The sequence below is a fragment of the Tamandua tetradactyla genome, chromosome 7 (genome assembly GCF_023851605.1).
Source record: "Tamandua tetradactyla isolate mTamTet1 chromosome 7, mTamTet1.pri, whole genome shotgun sequence".
NCBI classification, from domain to species: Eukaryota; Metazoa; Chordata; class Mammalia; order Pilosa; family Myrmecophagidae; genus Tamandua; species Tamandua tetradactyla.
In genome coordinates, this window is record NC_135333.1 from 157,299,607 (window position 1) to 157,319,811 (window position 20,205).

The 20,205-nt window shown below is 32.9% G+C and overlaps 1 protein-coding gene across 5 annotated transcripts in view; it reads left to right on the forward strand.

Annotated features, from left to right (window-relative positions):
* The window catches only part of TMTC3 (transmembrane O-mannosyltransferase targeting cadherins 3), a 70,650-nt gene that overhangs the window by 38,029 nt on the left and 12,416 nt on the right, over positions 1-20,205 (forward strand). For all 5 annotated transcript variants that reach the window (XM_077111543.1, XM_077111547.1, XM_077111546.1 and 2 more), the window contains 6 exons: positions 1,298-1,413; positions 1,894-2,066; positions 3,312-3,564; positions 8,227-8,375; positions 10,543-10,663; positions 12,206-12,317. In XM_077111543.1, the coding sequence (XP_076967658.1) occupies positions 1,298-1,413; positions 1,894-2,066; positions 3,312-3,564; positions 8,227-8,375; positions 10,543-10,663; positions 12,206-12,317 (924 nt within the window). The remainder of the gene's footprint in view (positions 1-1,297; positions 1,414-1,893; positions 2,067-3,311; positions 3,565-8,226; positions 8,376-10,542; positions 10,664-12,205; positions 12,318-20,205) is intronic.

Below are 20,205 nucleotides of genomic sequence, written 5' to 3' on the forward strand. Positions count from 1 at the left end.
GAAACAGCCCCACAAAGGATAGGTCAAGTCTACTTAAAATTTAGGCCTAAGAGTCACCCCCAAGAGAGCCTCTTTTGTTGCTCAGTTGTGGCCTCTCTCTCCAGCCAACATGATGAGCAGTCTCACCACCCTCCCCCTCTCTGCGTGGGACATGACTCCCAGGGGTGTGAACCTTCCTGGCAAAGTGGGACAAAGATCCTGGAATGAGCTGAGACTCAGCATCAAAGGACTGAGAAAAACCCTAGAATGAGCTCAGAATTAACATCAAGGGATTGAGAGAACCTTCTCGACCAAAGGGAAGAGTGAAATGAGACAAAGTGTCAATTGCTGAGAGATTCCAAACAGAGTCAGGAGGTTATCCTGGAGGTTATTCTTACGCATTAAGTAGATATCACCTTGTTGTTCAAGATGTAGTGGAGAGGCTGGAGGGAATTGCCTGAAAATGTAGTGCTGTGTTCCAGTAGCCATGTTTCTTGATGATGATTGAACAATGATATAGCTTTCACAATGAGACTCTGTGAATGTGAAAACCTTATGTCTTGATGCTCCTTTTAGCTACTATATCAACAGAAGAGTAGAAAATATGGAATAAAAATAAATAATAGGGGGAACAAATGTTAAAATAAATTCAGTTTGAAATAGTGGTAAATGAAAGCGAGGGGTGAGGGGTATGGTACGTATAGTTTTTTTTTTTCTCTATTATCATTTCTTTTTCTGTTGTCCTTTTTTTTCTTTTTCTAAATCGATGCAAATGTACTAAGAAATGATGAATATGCAACTATGTGATGATATTAAGAATTACTGATTGTATATGTAGAATGGGATGATATCTAAATGTTTTGTTTGTTAATTTTTTTAATTAATAAAAAAAGTTAAAAAAAATTTCAAAATTTTTTAAATAAGTAGATAAACCATAGAGTATAGCTATCTGACCTGATCTGTGATAATCATTCTTATTGACAGCTCCAATTGCAACTCTTCATCTTTTTGCTTTTCTTTTCTCAAAATTCCCCGTCTGCCTTTGTTTTAAAAGTTAGTATTTGGTTAGATCATTTTCCACTTCAAATTACACATTTTGATGTTTTGCTTTGCTTATGTAAAGCAAAAATTACCTTACAAAAGTAAAATCCATTTTTAATTATAAAGTATAGGTCAATGGGAAATAATACAAATGTGGATATGGAATCACATGTAAAGCTTCCCAGTAATATTAATAGTTGCCTAATTTAAATATTCTTATAGACTATTATGAAATTATTATTTTTAAGTCTTTTTTGTTTCTGATATTTAATTGCAGTATGGACTCCAATTGCACTGACAGTGCTTTTAGTGGCTGTTGCAACATTATGTAAAGAACAAGGAATAACAGTTGTGGGAATTTGCTGTGTGTATGAAGTGTTTGTTGCCCAGGGGGTAAGGAAAAATAAAGAATAAATTTTCTTTTTGCTACCTTTTTTGTCCTAGTTGAATCAGATTATAATAACTTTATTTTCTAAAGGTATCATTATGTAAATCAGTCTGTTTACCAATATTGAAACCAAAATCTGTACAAAATGAACATCTTTTGTCTTCATACCTAGTGAAAATGAATAATTTTAAGATTTTCATTGTAAAAATACCTTCTGTTTTTTAAGGGCTATTTTTTAAGTTTCCATGATGGAATCATTAGGCATTTGGAAAAGTATAGAATGATACTGTACAATATAATTTATAGTTGAATAAGATTACTGAACTTAGTCTTCATTCATTACCAGTTCCACAAATGGTTCCATATTGATGTTATAATTATAGTCAATTTGTCTAATCTTGTACTTAGAAACAAAGTATTACCTTGTTGAAAACATGATAGTATATTGTTATTCAATATTTAAGACATATTTTTTTCTTTTCCAGTATACTCTACCATTATTATGTACCACTGCTGGACAGTTTATCTGTGGAAAGGGTAGTATTCCATTTTCTATGCTGCGGACACTAATAAAACTTATTGTCTTAATGTTCAGTACACTATTACTTGTTGTGATTAGAGTCCAAGTTATTCAATCCCAGCTTCCAGTATTTACCAGGTATGAATTCTGGTTCTTTTTTATTTTTTTATTCTTTTTTTATGGCTTTGGATTTTAAGTGATTGTAAATGTTCCTGAAAATCTTTTATTTATATTAACAGCTTACTTTATTAACACGTAAAAATCTAAATATATTTAAAATATACAAATTAATAAGTTTTTGTACCTGTGTACCCCTGTGAAACCATCACCACAATCAATATAATGACCCCCAAAGGTTTCCTCATATCCCTTTGTAATCTCTGTTCCTGCCCTTCCAGCTCCCTCCCCCCAGGCAACCATTGACTTATATTCTATTATGGATCATTCTGCATTTTTCTAAATTTGTGTATAAATGGACTCTTACAATATGAACTCTTTAATTTTATCATGGCTTTCTCTCAGTATAACTATTTTGAGATTCATCTGTGTTGCTGCATATGTTAGTAGTAAAAGTGACAGTCAAAATGCAGTGTTCCTTATTAAATTCAAATTTAGAACATAGACTAAGACGTAAAACTCTAAAACTTTGAAATGTACTTCTTTTTTGAAATGTTTTGATTTAGTTTTTAGGAAATAGACTAAATTAATGAAATACACATTTTAATACATCATGGCCTGGGGAAGTATAAACTAAGATATAAGCTTATATTAATGTATACTAGGAGAAAAAGTAGAATACAAATAAAATTTTACACATACCTTTACAGTCAACTATTCTGTACTAGAAATTTGGTTTTTAGTTTCCTAGTGGTCAGAGATTAAAGGTGATGTTTTCTGTATGGTAGAGTAGAACACAGCAATTCTTGGTAAACCTAATTCTTACCGTTTAGCTTTCAAAGAAATGTCTCCTATGAGAAAGCACTGGTGAGTGTTCTCGAAAGCATCCCTACAACATATGTTCATGTTGTATGACTCTTATGAACCTTTTGTTACTACTTTTAATCAGGATATAATTTAATGAAAGTATTTATTATTATGGTACATATGTCTGAATTGTTCTAATAATCCATATAAATAAATGACCTGCTTTCCCTTAAGCATTCTTTCATAATATCACTCCTCTTAACTAGACATTTCATAGTTTAGATAGTTTGAACTCTGGCAAGAATCTGAAGTATCCATAAAAAAATACTATGTCTTCTGTTTAACAAGATTACATGTAAAATACTGCTTTTATTCTTCATTATTTTATTTACATATATTATATGTCAATTATATGGTTAAAAAATTTTTTTAAAGAATTTGTTTTCATTCTTTATACAGGTTTGATAACCCAGCTGCTGTAAGCCCAACTCCTACAAGGCAGCTAACTTTTAACTACCTCCTTCCTGTGAATGCTTGGCTTCTATTAAATCCTTCAGAACTCTGCTGTGATTGGACTATGGGAACAATACCACTTATAGAGTCATTTCTCGATATTCGAAATCTTGCCACATTTACTTTCTTTTGTGTTTTGGTGGCTTTGGGAATTTTCAGTCTCCAATACCCTGGAGATTCCTCTAAGACTGTTTTAATGGTAAGAAACTTTCTTACCTTTTCAGATCCCACGATATTCAATTGATTAAGTAAGAAATTGCCTTTAATTCATCAGAAATATCATTTTAAAAAACATTGTTTTTTGTTCTTTTGTTCTACATTGTTCCAACTTGTGAACTTATTCTAGGTTATTCTAAAATTTTATATAAGAATTTAATGTGTAGGTAATAATTTGGCATATACATTCACCATGTAAAATAAATCTGATTATGAATATCAACAATTTGGTAGGAACTCGGAAATCCTTCCACATGTCATTTCTGTATGGAGTCATTGGTTCAATTATTTTTTCAGTAAATATTCATGATGGCTCTCTGTATACCAGGCAGCATTTAGACACTGAGGGTATGGTAAAAAGAAATACAAGACCCCCATTTTCAAGAAGCTTGCACTTTGTAAAATTTAGAGTCAATCTCAAAGATACAAAGGTTAAAAGAAAATAGGATTTGGGGAAAATATCATATTTATATTATACATGATATTGGAAATGTTGCATTTGCAATGCCTTTGAAACATCTTAGTGGAGAAATAAAATAGCACTTTGTGGCCAGAGCTAAAAACTGCACAGAAATGTTTGATTCAGAAAAATGATAATTGAAATCATGAATATAGATAAGAAGTAATATAGAGAGGTTAAGAGCAGCCTTTTTCAGCTGGGGTGTTCTAGTTTGCAAACTGCCAGAATGCAATATACCAGAACTGGAACAGCTTTTAAAAGGGGGAATTTAGTAAGTTACAAGTGTACAGTTCTAAGGCCATGGAAGTATCCAAATTAAGGCCCCAACAAGAGGTTACCTTCACTTAGGAAAGGCCGATGACATTTGGGATTTCTCTCTTAGCTGGGAGGGCACACAGCATTGTCTGCCAGCTTTCTCTCCCAGCTTCTTGTTTCAAGAAGCTCCCCCCAGAGGCGTTTTCCTTCTTCATCTCCAAGGGTCTGTGACTGTGTGGACTCTTGGTTCTGGTGGCTCTAAAGGTTTTTCCAAAATGGTTCCCTTTTAAAGTGCTCCAGTAAGCAACCCCACCTTAAATGAGTGGAGAACATCTCCATGGAAGCCATCTAATCAGAGTTACCACTCACAATTGAGTGAGTTACATCTCCATGGAAACAATCAAAAAGGTCCCACCCAGAAATATTGAATGAGGATTAAAGGACATGTTTTTTCTGGGGTTCATAATAGCTTCAAACCATCACATGGGGTTTCTCTTTTCTCCCAAAGATGGTACCTAACTAGTAACATCCTAGATGCATGCAAGAGAAGTTAATTCATACATATAATGAATTTCTTAGAATATATGGTCTTAATTCTGCCCCAGAACACAGTTGAGAAGGGTTGAAATAGAGTGAGAAGAGGTTAGAACCTAGTCTTGAAAAACTTTCATATTTACATATTGAGTAGAAGAGAATGGACCTAAATAAGAGACAGACCAAATGAACAGAAAAAAATGTCTGAAGAAAAAGAGAATAGTTAACCTATCAGATGTTGTTAAATAGAGAAGTGAAGTCTAGAAAATATCTGTTCGGTTTGACCTCTTTTAAGTCTATTAGTTACTTAAATAAAATTTATTTCTGTGGAGTGATGTTTTATTGGGAGATGAGGAAATTAAGAGAGCTAGTGTAAGTAACCCATAGGGTTAATTTGACATTGAAGATTTGAGAGAATGGGACAAATTTGAATTTATTGCCTACTTAAGTAAGGTCACGCTGTGCTAGTCAGGCAGTGACTTCAAGCATAGCAGTTCTCTGATCTTACTCAGGGTTTGTGAAACCAAGCTGATCAGATTGGGGGACCTTGAGATAGAAGAGTGGGTTGATGTCAGGTAGAGATTGTTGGTTGATTGTTGATATTTAGGAGTATAATTCAGCAAATGTTTGACTTTCAAAAGCGAGGGACTGTCACAGTTCAGTTGGCTTGCAGAAACATGCTCAGTGAGTTGAAAGAGCAGAGGGATGCAAAGCACAAGTTTGATCTGAAATAGGAGAAGACACCTCTTCTGTATAGGAAGGAAGGAAATGAATGTGGATGTTGATTGGTTTAATAGCATGGAATTGAAGGATTCTTGTTTTATGGCTTCAGTTTTCTCTCTGAATTAGGAAGTATGGGTACTAAAAGTGACATGGGTCAAAAATTTGAGAAAAGTAGCCAAAATTCAAAACAGTCAAGGAGACGGGGTGAGCCTATTAGAGAAACTTAGACATGCTGAGTAGTCTTGAGAATCAATTTGAAGTTGGTGACTATGAATTTATGATGATTTGATCAGCTCTGCTTAACAGAACTTCCCTGCTCAAGGTAGATGCAGAGAAAGCAAGATACATGATAGATACATCAGAGCTGGGTTTCTACAAAAAGAGAGATGAAAAAAGGGAGATGGGGTACTTAAAGTTTTGGCAAATAAAATAATAGTTTATTTAATGCAAGCTGAAAAAGAAAATAAAAGATACTGCCAATGACATGTATATAGATTTATATAAATTAAATATTATTTTATGTATTTTTAAAAAATAACAGTTGTACTTTTAAGTATGATCCTAACCAGGTAATTTTTTTATGCTGCTATTTTCTGATGATCTCTGGAAGGGTTAACAGAACAAAGGATTAGCTACCAAATGCTGATACTACGTTAAATACTTATTATATAAAATATCATATATGTCTAAATACCACAATGTAAGTAGTTATTATTCCCATTTTATTGAAAAAAGAAACAAGACTGGTTAAGTAGTCTACTTATTGTTACACAGCAAGAAGTGAAACAAAGATTTGTCTCTGAATGCCTTGCTCTTTTCACTACATTCCTTCCTTCTTTTGAGAGAATTTGCATTAGCAAGAAAGAAATTATGTTAGTCGTAGTTAACTCATTTGGTATACATTAGTAGAGAACATGTGAGAATGTCTGAGTAAGTTAATCATTCCTTCTCCCATAATCAATAGATTTTTCCTGAGAGATTTTTTTCTTTTTTTGTATTATTTTTTCATTTAGTAGAGAACATGTGAGAATGTCTGAGTAAGTTAATCATTCCTTCTCCCATAATCAATAGATTTTTCCTGAGAGATTTTTTTCTTTTTTTGTATTATTTTTTCATCAGACTATGTTACATCTTCAGTGAATCTAATTTTAATTCCTTCAAATGAAATTGCTTTAGAGTAGTCATGAATTATAATAGAGAATATTTTTTTAAATGAACATATATTTAGGAATGTCTTTTCACCTGTTTTACAAATAGGTGGTTATTTCTGCATTGCATTTCTGGGAAATGGAATGTGAACTATGCACACTACTAATATTTTACCTTTTGAATTTCGCAAAATTCAAACATAAATTGGTGTGATAATGAAAAGTTTGATGGTAATGCTTTTCTTCAGATTCAGTATTTCTTCATTACAAATCATAAATTTGTAAACATTCATGGAAAAAGTATTCTTTTCATTGTCTATGCATCTCTGCATCTGTATTTCAGTGATAAATTATCATCAGGAAAAGACTTTCTCGCCTACCTACCTATTAGAAGACTCTCAAACTTCTGAGGCTAAACAATCAATTTATTTATTCAATTAAGTACTTTAAACAAAGCAGATAACAAAATGTGGACGCACATATCCATAGAAACAGATGTTCTGGTGACAAACAAACTTCCTTCCTTCCACAAGTTATTTGTGTGTGTTGTTTTTATAATGGCTTTATAATCTGGAAAGCATATGCCATCCCATTTTCAGAATGCCAAGGAATCTAAGTATTTTTGTGATTTTTTTTTGAAATCTGTTATAATTTTAGAAACCCTTATAGAATAAAAGACTATAATAATTTAAAGGGAGCAGTTTTATTTTTACACAGTACTAACTAGGCCTCTGTAAAATATATGTGATCCATCAGAATATTTTGCAAAGTAATGCTAGGATACAGAGATAGTCATCTGTTGTCTTATGTGAATCACACCTATTCCTTCTGTTTCCAATGTCATGTGATTACTTATAAAAGTAAAGTTACAAAAACTGGCATTTTAACTGTTTGTCAGCTTTGAGGTTTTCTTTTGTTGAAAACTTTTTTGCCATCTTTAGCTGTAAATTTATTTTTACCAAATACACAAAATTAGATATGTAAAAATTATTGTCTTGTCTTAACTTTGTCAGTAATTCTTTCTATTTTTTATTTTAATTGGATGAACCTTTGTTATCCAGTTTTTGCTTAAAGTTTTTACCTTTAGTAAGTAAGTCTTTATATTTGACTGGATATTCCTCAAAGAAAACCAGTAAAGTATAACTAATTATGTTTTTCCAATTTAAACTGCTGTAATGGTACAGGTTTTAATATCAAGAAATCATTCCTAAGCATGTCTATTTTGTTTTCAAAGAAAGTCTGTGTATGTCCTCTGATTATAAGTACTAGAAGTCAAGAAAATTTCCATCTCACCCTGCTTACATTTATCCTGTTATTTCTTTATTACCTCCCCTAAGTTGCTTTTATTTAAACTAAATCCCTCACCATAGTATTATTAAAATGGTCCACCAATGCATCATCTAAAGTAAATGATAAATATTTGGACTTCAGTGTTGTGTCTATATATATATATATATATATATATATATATATATATATTTTTTTTTTTTTTTAATTTAATACAATATCTTATTTTTCTTTCTAGGCCCTTTGTTTAATGGCGTTACCATTTATTCCTGCATCAAACCTTTTTTTTCCAGTTGGATTTGTTGTTGCCGAGCGAGTATTATATGTTCCTAGCATGGGATTCTGTATTTTGGTAGCCCATGGATGGCAGAAAATATCAAATAAAAGGTGAATTTAAATGTTAGTTCACATAATGCTTACTAACTTTAGAATTAAGCGTGATATATTCAAATGTTTTAAACCTGTCTATGTAGTTCAGTTTTATGGATCATACTTTGTAACTTTTTAGTTTTTCATCTTAATAGTCTCCTTATTTGTCTGTAATTCAAGTAAGGGAAGTTTTTCATGCGTACTTAATCCTGGGTTATATCATTTTAATTTATAACTTGAGACATAACAAACTTGAGTCAAACACAAATGAAAACAAGGACAGTATTGAATATAAAACCCTATTTGACCTTTGCATTGCAGTGAACTAAAATATAATATTCTTAAGTGAGCCATATTGAGTTAATGTATGTAAAATGCATAGAACAGTGTTTAGCACATAGTAAGATATACTTAATTTCATGCTATCATCATCATCTATATCATAATCATCTTGTTTTAGTTGCCTTTAACAGTTAAGGAGAATAGTTATATCGTATGCTTAGAGACTATAGTGGTAGTAGATATTATCTCCTATATATATGCTGTAACACTAAAATTGTTGAATTAAGCAAATTGTTAATAGTCAAGTAATACTAATGCAGTAGCATTAAATTTACATTTGTTACTCAAAAAAAAAATTTCTTTCACTTCCCAGTTACCTCTCAATCCACAGAATTCTGATTTCTCTCTACATCATTCTACCAGTATTAGATTGCCTTCTTCCTAACTAAACCCAATGAATGGTTTAATTTAAAATTTATTTCCTTGGCATCTATAAACATTCTCTCCCCTGATTCTCTTCCACACCTGTTCATTTCTGCTTACTCTCCTCAGATCTTTCTCGCTATACCTGCTCTTTAAATACTGACCTTACTCAGTTTTCTTCATAGCCACTTTCTCATACTACGCTTTATACCTAGATGATCTCATCCATGCCCACTCTTCTGTTACCATCTTCTAAGCCTCTTATCTCCTATCCATATATCCAGTTATAATGACTACCAATTTTTGAGTGCTTACCATATGCTTGTCACCATGCTAGACCCTTTAAATTTGTTGTCTAATTTAATCTTCACACTCCTTAACTCTGTTTTGCAGATTGGAAAATTGAAGCTCATGCAGTTTAACTGATTTAACCAAGATCACACAGCTAGAAAACAGCAGAGTCTTGATGCAGATTTACATCTGACTGCTTGCAATGTCCATACTCTTTCTAATCCATACTGTCTTTGTTCTGGTTAAATGAATCTATCAAAATGAAAGACATTGAACCATGTTATAGTGGCAAAAACACAGACTTGGAAAACATAATACATAGAGATTTATTGGTATATATCCATCATTTTATAGGTGGGGAATTGAGTGTCACTTAGCCTGAAACTACTGTATAGGTAATTTGCATCTATTTTATAAAGAGTTAACTTATGACTTTCAATAAGCATTCTAGTTTTAAAATGTTAAGATTATTCCAAGAATGTCCTGATAGTCTGTAGTATAAATTGTAACCAAAAAAGCAATCTTAAAAACATAGTCAGTAGTAAGATTGACCCTTTCAGATTTATCTACTTGATACAGTTCAAGGGCTCCTGACCCTAAGTTATGATTCTTCTTCAGATATTTTAATTAATTATGCAAACAGATCTTCAGACAGTGTTATAAAGTTATAAATTAGAGAGCTTAATGAAACTCAGGATGAACTTGGAGTATACAGTGATACATCTCTGCACAATTGTGGAACTTAATTTTAATTAATTTAAATTGTTAATTTTGATGTCAGCACTGATTACTCCAATAGGCACAATTATGCATTCAGAATACTCAAGTTCTATCTAATAATGGCACAAAGGACTCTGAAATATAAAATGTCACAGTTAAAAACTGGTTTTATCAATTTTTATCATTAAACCTAAACTAACCTTTTGACGTAGAAACAGATATCGGAATATATAACATAATTCTATATATTTATAGTTTAAAAGACTGAATTAGAAAATGATATTCATAATATTTAATTATTTTTTTGGTGTTCCCTGAAGTTGAATGATTATTAGCATGATCCCTATTTAAAATAAATTCAAACGTGATAGTTGGTAAGATTTAATATATTTCATGCCTCTGTTTTAAAAGGTAAAATGCTTTTGGTGATACAGATCAAATTTTTGTTTTCCTTTTTTCTCTTAAACAGTATATTTAAAAAGCTGTCCTGGGTTTGTCTGTCTATGGTGATATTCACTCATGCCTTAAAAACACTCCACAGAAATTGGGATTGGGAATCTGAATATACATTGTTTATGTCAGCTCTGAAGGTAAAGTATTGTTCACAATGACAAGAAAGTATGTTACCAATTAATTTCTTGTAGCCATAGCCAAGCAGTTTTACTTTTAATTAGACATTTAACTGTCAATATTAGGTACCTCACCAAAAGATTAATGAAAATAGTTTGTTCTTCACATAATATATATTACTAAGGATAGTAACCCTTAGCTATATGTCCAAAGCCAATATTAATAATTTCATAAATACTATATGGTTGTTAGAAGCCCAAATGGTAAAGTTTTTAAATCAGAATACAAGCTTTCATTGCTTGTTATGATGTATATTTTCCACTTTTTAACATCTCTCAAATCACAGTAAGTCTTAGAGTGAATGGCCTCTTAGAATTAATTAGTGGCCATTTGTCTTAATGTGTCATAAAATAATGATGCATCTTATAATTATTGTCATCTTTGATTCAGTAAAATAAAATACATGGCAACAAATGATACCTTGCTGTGTGGAAAATAACCGGTGGTAACAATAGAATAAGAAAGAAAAGGACTGGCGAAGAGAATAATAATAGCATTTGTATAGTAGATAACAAAAATAGGAGTACAGTTTTTAAAGATTATTACAATATTTGTTTTTTTTCTGGGGGTGGGGGGGTGGAGTCGGCTTTGAAAGCCAGCCTTCCTCCTAGCACTTTTCCGTTAAGAAGCTAAACCCAGAGGTAATATTTGTTTTTTATAAAGCTTACCAGTCAAGGTTTTTTTTTTTCAGGCTTTTCCCCTACCAATGCCTCTCTCCAAATATCTAAATTTTTAATTCCTTTGGACTATTTCTGCACTCTCCACTGAACTCTCTACTGCTGCTTCATTCTGATAGTCTCTGTGACTTTTTGATTTGACATCTACTAAGGATGGGATGATTCCCCTCTTGTACCACTCAGTAACTCTACCCTCTCCTCCAGCTCAGAAGTCTGCAAACAAGTAGGAGCTCATTAAAATGCTTATTAAGCCAAGCCCCCAAGATGCTATTGGACTTCAGCTTGCCTTCACTCCCAGGGCAGTGGTTGAAACCATAACCCCATCCACTGCACTGGTTCCTTGGCCTGATACCATCCTCTGCTTGCAGAAATATATTTGTAATTCTCAAAGCGCAGATTGTCTCAGAGCTTTAATCCCAGTGTTCTCATTACCATAATAGACAACGTACATAGCTTTAAACATGTCAAATCTAAAAAATAAATTGTCAGTGTAATGTTTTTAACATATCCTCATGTTCTAATACCTACTGTGTTAAAAGAATACAAACAGTAGAACAGGAGTTTTCAAATAGCACTATACTTTGATCAAATAAACTTTTTAGTAGAATTCTAGTACATAAAATAGATGAAATCAGACCACTGTGGTTTTAGTATAATGATTATGGGTAAAGGACAGTAGATTTGGCAAATTTCTGTTCCTTTGGCTCCTTCCTCATCCCCAGGTACATCTCCATAAAACACTTCATTCTAATATTTCAAATACCTGTGTGTCTGGAGTCATTTTTTTTTAATTATAGCATCTCTCTGTGTGCTTGTGTATTTAAGGTTAATAAAAATAATGCCAAATTGTGGAATAATGTGGGTCATGCATTGGAAAATGAAAAGAACTTTGAGAGAGCTTTGAAATTCTTCTTACAGGCCACACATGTTCAGCCAGGTAAGTACTATATTAGCGAAATTATTTGAATAGTTTACTTTCTTTAAAAAACTTGATTATACTTCAGGAAAATAATGTAGAGTTTGTATTATCAAGCTTTATTACAAGTGAATTGAATACCACCAGTGTTAAATGCTGACTTATTTTAATTTGGAGTGTATACCTAGAGCCACTATATCAGACATACAGAATTTTAATTTTAAACATAGAGTCCTTGAGTGACACTGGTGAAAGCACTTGTAGCATAGTAATGTGTGTGAATGCTTTACAGGGGAGAGTTTGAGAGTGGGGGAGGGAAGAAAAATGAGAGACAATTAGTATAAAATATTCACTTTATGTGATGTGGATAAGTATATTGACAGTGGAGGTGGGGTGAAGGGAGACTTTATTTTTTTAAGGTGGGTAAAAGAAAGTATATGTGAGGGATAATGGGAAAAATCCATGAAAATTGGGAAAATGTGGTAATGCAAGGGGGTAAGGACGCATTACTGGATTAATGCCCTTGAATAGACGCACAGAAATAGATAGGATCTAGTACACAGAGTAACAACTTCTTTCAGTAGTGGAACTGACATTAAACCTGTGGCAACTGAGAAGGCAGAGTAGATGGATGTGGATAAAGGAAGATAAGTAGATGACATGGAGGAAACTTCTGGAAGTTTTTATCTGATTGCTTTTTTCTGGTTGCCTGTCTTTTCTCAGTGAAATAGAAAGCCAAGTTATCAATAGAGAATGAGGAATGCGGAGGAAGTGTTGGAGATCTAAGAACAGTAGAGTATGTGAAATAGTCATCTAGGGCTATTGGTGTTTCACAAGCTTTAGTGTATGTACACCTAGAGATCTTGTTAAAATGCATGTTGTGTAGGTTTGGGGTGGGGCCTGAGAATCTTCATTTCCCATAAGCTCCCAGATGCTTTTGGTGCTAGTCCACACATCACACTTTGAGAAGCAAAGATATAGGAAAATGTGTAGACTGGAAAATGTAGTGGAACTGCCAAACAACTCTCATCTTCTACTTGAAGTTAGTACTTAATTTAAAATAATACCAGTTGGCATGGTTTTTTGTTTTTCTCCTGTTTTTCAGTTGCAATGATGCAAGCATGGAAAATATAATTGAACATGATTAAAATTTTGTCACATGTGTATTTGAGCAAGAAAGGAATAAGAGAATAATTATAATGATGGAACACAGAATTCATACAGGTTCAGAAGGGATGTGAGGAATGGTGAAAGATAAACACAAGGTGAAAGGATCCTATGGATTGTAGGTCTGAAGAGTGGGTATCTGAGTAGGGTCTAATTTAAACAGTATTTTTCAGTAGTAGTATTAGCCTTTTGGTTGTACAGAACTATATTAAAGGGTATGTACCAGACATGGCCCCAACCAACCGCATGCCATCATTACTCCATTCAAAGTGACAACCAAAACATACACTCACAGATATCTAACACTTTTGGGGAGTGTGCTGTTTTGAAACTATTACGTGCCCCAGAAAAGCCATGTTATTTTAATCTAATCTTGTGGGGACCGACCTATTGTTGATTGGGACCATTTGATTAGGTTGTTTCCATGGAGTTCTGTTTTAATCAGCTTGCTGGAGTCCATTAAGAGAGCAGACATAGACATTTGAAGATGCTTGGAGACAGACTAACTCCCAGAGCGGAGGCCACTGGAACCAGGAGCTGAAAGCAATGAAATCCAGGAGCAAAAGCCAGCAGACATCACCATGTGCCTTCCAGCTGACATGGATGCTCCAGGTGCTCGCAACCTTTCTTCAAAGTCATAGTATCTTTTTCTGGATGCCTTAATTTGGACATTTTACTGAAACAGAAAGTCTGTTTCAGTTTGCTCAAGCTACCAGAATGCAATATACTAGAAATGGATGGGCTTTTACAAAGGGGATTTATTAAGTTATAAGATTACAGTTCTAAAATCATAAAAACGTCCAATTTAAGGCATCCCAGAGAAAGATACCTTGACTCTCTGAAGATAGGCTGATGGTGTCCAGAGTTTCTCTTCACATGAGAAGGCACATGGCAACGTCTGCTATCCTTCTCTCCTATCTTCTGGTTTTAAATGGCTCTCTCACCACCACATTTCAAAAGTGCTATTTCTCTGGGCTAGGAAAACAAGCAGTCCTGTTTATTAGAATTTATTATGAATAAATTACATAAATGTGGAACACTGACCATTCAGAAAATGTAGATTTTTAGCTGTATTCTTCATAGATGGATTTGACAGATGACATGGCATCTTACTATATTGTTTTATTATGGCTAAGTATTAAAGGACAGATGGTGACAAGGAAACTGCTAAAAAGGGTCAAGAATTGTGGTTGGTGGGCTACGGTGGCTCAGCAGGCAAGAAGGCTTGCCTGCCATGCCTGAGGACCCGGGTTCAATTTCCAGTGCCTGCCCGTGTTAAAAAAAAAAAAAAAAAAGAATTGTGGTTGGTAATTAAAAGTTTGTACTTTGATATATGACAGACCTTTCATCAAATCCAGTTCCAGCACCCTGAGTTTTCTACCTATAAATTTGAAATAATAACAATATCTCCACACTAATGTGTGGATTAAATAAAATAAATAAATTAATGGTTAAGGCCAGTTTCTAGCTCATAGTATATACTCAATAAATAAAACTTAGCAGCATTACCTTCACTGAGACTAGAGAGGAGAAGGCAAACAAAATATCTAAGTTGTAGAGAAGAAAACTGAAATGAGAATGAATTGCAAATGGCTCTGTAGGTTTATTTATTCATTGTGCATTTATTGCCAATCATTATTTTTAGGTGCTGGGGATACAGCAGTGCATTGAAGTTTTTGCCCTCTTGGAATTCCCATTCTAAATAAATGTGTAGACAATAAACAAACAAATACACATGCACATAAAGGTCTGTGTATGTATACTTAATTATTTATGAGAAAATGATAAAAGCTATAAAAAGGAGCAAGAGTTATAACTGGTCAGAAAGAGCACCTTGAAAAAGTAGCATTTGAGAAAGGTAAGAAAGAAGTAAGACATCAAGCCTTGCAAACATACCTAATTTTAGGAACACTATGGCTGTGCGTAGAATAGTAAATTGTGATAATCCAAAGAAATGGTTGAATTGTAACTTTTTAACAGCTATCTTATAGTACAAATGATATACAGTAAGCTGCACAATTAAAGTGAATAGTAGTTTGACCATATGTATATACCCATGAGACCATGACCATAATTAAGATGATGAAAATATCCATCAATCTCCAAAATTTCCTTATCCCTCCCACCCTTCTACCCCATCCTACTCCAAGCAAATACAGATTTGCTTTCTGTTAGTATAGATTACTTTGCATTTTCTAGAATTTTGTATAAATAGAATGATAAAGTATGAACTCTTTTTTCCTAACTTATTTTACTCTGAGTAATTATTTTGATATTTACTTATGTTGTTTGAATCAAAAGTCTGTATCTTTTTATTGTGGAATAGCATTTCTTTATGTGGGTATTTAACAGTTTATCCATTCATCTGTTGATGGTCATTTGGATTTTTTGCAGTTTGGGCTATTCTAAATAAAGTTGTATATACATTCATGTGTAAGTCTCTGTGTTTTCATTTCTCTAGAAGAAGAATGGCTGAGTTATTTTGGTATATGTATGTTTAACTTTTTAAGAGACCAGAAAATTGTTTCAAAGTGGTTATAATATTTTATTTTACATTCCCACCAGCAGTAAAAGAGAGTTTCTAGTCATTCCATTTTCAACAGTTGTGATGGTTGATCTTTTTAATTTTTTAGACTTTCTCATAGTTGTTTAGTGGTATCCCATGGTTTTAATGGGTATTTCCTTAAAGAATAATGGTGTTGTACATCTTTACATGTACTTAGTTACTATCCATGTATCTTCTTTGATGAAGTTTCTTTATCTTTATCTATCAGTTTTTTATTGGACTGTTGGTTTTCTTATTGAATTTGAGAGTTCTTTATATATTTTGGATAAAAGTCTTTTTTTTATTCTCTTAACAGTGTCTTTCAAAGACCAGACATTCTTAGTTTTTAGAAAGTCTAATTCAATCTTTTTCTTTTAAAAATCTTACTGGTGGTGTCATATATATGAAATCTTTGCTAAACTAAGGTCACAAAGATTTTTTCCTCTGTTTTCTCTTGGAAATTTTATAGTTTTAAGTTTTACATTTAGTTGAATTTACACTTGCATATATTATATGTGATTCTTTTTTTTTGCATATGGCTATCCCATACTTTTAGCACCATTTGTTGAAAAGAATATCCTTTCTCTAACGAATTACATTGGCAAATTTGTCAGAACTTACCATAGATGTATGGGTTGCATTTGGACTCCATTCTGTTCCATTGAATTATCCATCTCTCTTGATGTTTATAGCTCACTTTCTCAATGACTGCAACTTTATAAAAAAGGGATTTAATTCAAGTAGTATTAGGTTTCTAGGTTCTTTTTTTCAAAGTTGTTTTGTCTATTCTAGACCTATACATTTCCATATGAATTTGTGAAATCAACTTATCAGCTTCTACAGAAACCCCTACTGAGGTTTTGGTTGGAAGTGTATTGAATATAGAGACCAATCTGGGAAGAATCACATTCCCAAACAATATTGAGTTTTCTGATGCATGAATATGGTATATCCATTTGTTTAGGTATTCTTTAGTTTATCTTAGGAATGTTTTATGGTTTTTGGCATTGAGGTCTTACACATCTTTTTTTGTCAGGTTTATTTTAATTATTTATCTTTTGACATTGATGTTTTTAAAATGTTAATTGCTGGTTATTCTTTGCTGTTTTATAAAAATAATTGATTTTTAAAATAATGTTCTTGTTTCCTGTAACCTTGCTAAACTCATAGTTTTAGTCACGTTTTTTTAGATTCCATAGGAATTTCTGTGTAGACAATCATGTTCTCTGTGAATAAAGACTTTTTACTCATGTAGAAATTCTTTTATCTTTATTTCTAATTTATTTACGTTACATAGATTAGAACCCTCATCATAATAGTGGCTAAAAGCGGTTGGCTTAATTTCTTGGGAGAAAGTATCAGTCCTTTACCATTGGGAATGATGTTAGCTGTAGGTTTTTCTTAGATGCCGTTCATCAAGTTGAGGTTATCACTTTCTATTTGTAGTTTGCTGAAGATTTTTATCACAAATGGATTTTGGATTTTGTCAGGTGTCTTTTCTGCATCTGTTGAGATGACTTTTTATTCTTTTTAATCTGTTAATATGGTAAATCACATTGATTTTGTAATGTTGAATCAACCTTGCTTTCCTTGAATAAACCCACTTGGTTGTGATGTATTATCTTGCTATGTGTTATTGGATTTGATTTGTTAAAATACTGTTAATAATTTTCCCACCTATGTTTATAATGGATACTGGCTTTAATTTTCTTTTATTATAATGTCTCTGTCTAATTTTGCTATTGATTAATGTTAATCTCATAGATTTACTTGAAAAGTATTCCCTCTTCAGTTTTCTGGAAAAGTTTATGAGAATTGGCATAATTTTTTCCATAAATTTTGGTAGAAGTCACTAGAGTTTTCTTATCCAATGCTAGTCTTCTGTTAATCCCATCAAATATATATTTCATCCCAGATATTTTTATCACAAAATGTTCTGGATTTTGGCAGCTGATAGGATATACCAATAGATAGGGTGTGAAATATGAGAGTAAGTGAGGCATAAAGGATGGCTCTTTAGTTTATGTCGTTAAAAGCTGGGTGAATGGCAATGTTATGTGTTTGTTTTTTCTTGTTTTGTGATCAAGGGGGAAGAATCAGTAGTCTTGTTTTATCCCTGTTAAATAAACAGGTGGAGACAGACTAAGACTTGAGCTAAGTAGTGTGGTTTTGGCTAGACAGTTTTGGAGTAACAAGCACATAGATGTTATTCAAAGCCTTGGAACAGCATAAAATCACACAGAATTGGGATTCTTAACATTTAAATTTGTTTCTGTTTTTGTTTTTTTAAATACATTCACTGTGGAGACTCTTGTTGCTTATATGGAATAAGAATATAAACTGTAGAATGGTCTTTGACCAGGCATGCAAGTTATGTTAGATGACCAGCTGAGTTTGATTTTTATTTTGGTGGTTACAAATGTTGAGAAAACTCCCAATTGGTAAAGATAATTTTTATTTCAAGTGGAATTACAGTTTCTATAAATACCTTTACAAAATGGAAGTTGACTTTACTCAAGCATGAGAATTTTCCAAGTTTTTAGTTACACTACTTATATTTAATTATTGTGTATGTGGGTTTTTGTTTTTGGTGTTGTTTGGTTTTGGTTTTGCCTTAAGATCAGTGAATTCGTTTTTATTCAAAATCTTTGAAACTGTTTATATCAGAAAAGGGGTGTGGACCCATAAGTTCAATTTTGATGCCATCAAGATAGAAATAACTTTTTAAGTTCTTAGGAGTATCCAGACTTACAAATGTATCTTTTCAAATAAGCTGAGAAATAATTTTGTGGGTAGGAAATACTGGAAAACAACTTAGATAACAGAACCATCACATGAGAATACTTAACTTCATTGTGAATGGCTGAACAGTTATTTGACTCAGAGTTGCCTAATACTTGCCAGCTACATCATTGTGGATTTGTACACAGGATGACTGAGATCAATGTGAGCTAGTGGCGGGTCTAATAACTATTGTTCTTTCAAAGGAACATTTAGTGTAAACTAAATTTTGAAATGTCTGCAACGATTTTAAATGATGTGAAAAATCTGTGATTTCTTTTGATGACAAATAAAGATACTGCTATTGATACTGGGATTTGTTGCCTATATTTCTAACTGAAGGATATTCTAACTTTTTTTTTTTTTTTTTTTTTTTTTTTAAAGAGAGGGAGGAAGGGAAGGAAAGACAGAGAAGGAAGGAAGGATGGAAGAAAGGGAAACATCTTTAAACATTTTCTTGTTTTTATTATATTTTGTTTGTTTGTTTGTTTTTTACATGGGCTGGGGCCGGGAATCGAACCGGGGTCCTCCGGCACGGCAGGCAAGCACTCTTGCCCGCTGAGCCACCGCGGCCCGCCCCCAAGGATATTCTAACTTTTTAGTAGAGGTTAGTGAAAATAGAAATGCAGTTTCTCCCCCATTCTGCTTCATAGATTTCCTGATTTCTGTCCATGCATGAATAACTTGGAATTGAGGAAGTAGAAACAGAATATAAACAACTCTTTCAAAGATGTTTGCTGTACAGAGAAACAGATTAGGGGGAATAGGAAGATATACTGCAGGAAAGGTGGGGGAAAAGGATGGAATAGAGTGGGTAAGTAGATGCGATGGCCTTAAATAAGAGAAAAGGTATACTTCATTCATGTAGTGGAGGAAAAGCAGACTGTGTGTGTGTGTATGTGTGTGTGTGTGTGTGTGTGTGGCAGGGTTGGGGGGTGGTCCATGTGCATGTTAGCATTTATGAAAGCACACACATTATGCAGATTACTTGATAGCTTTGACAATGGAAAGATAAGCAAGTACCCTTCTGATTTCTAGTTTCCCCGGTGAAGTAAAAGATTTTAGAGATCCAAGGAGAGAATAAAATATGAAATACTACTATTATTATTTTTTTCTCTATATTAACATTCTTTATCTTTTTCTGTTGTTTTGCTAGTTCTTTTCCTAAATCAATGCAAATGTACTAAGAAATGATGATCATGCATCTATGTGATGATGTTAAGAATTACTGATTGCATATGTAGAATGGAATGATTTCTAAATGTTGTGTTAATTTCTTTTTTTTCTTTAATAAAAAAAAAAAAGTATTTAAGCCCTCTAGCCTCCTAAATTCTGGAGCACCTAGAAGGAAAAATAGGAGAGGATTGTATGGTAGCCCATGACAAACTTTGGGATCTGTCCTGTAACCATTTGTTG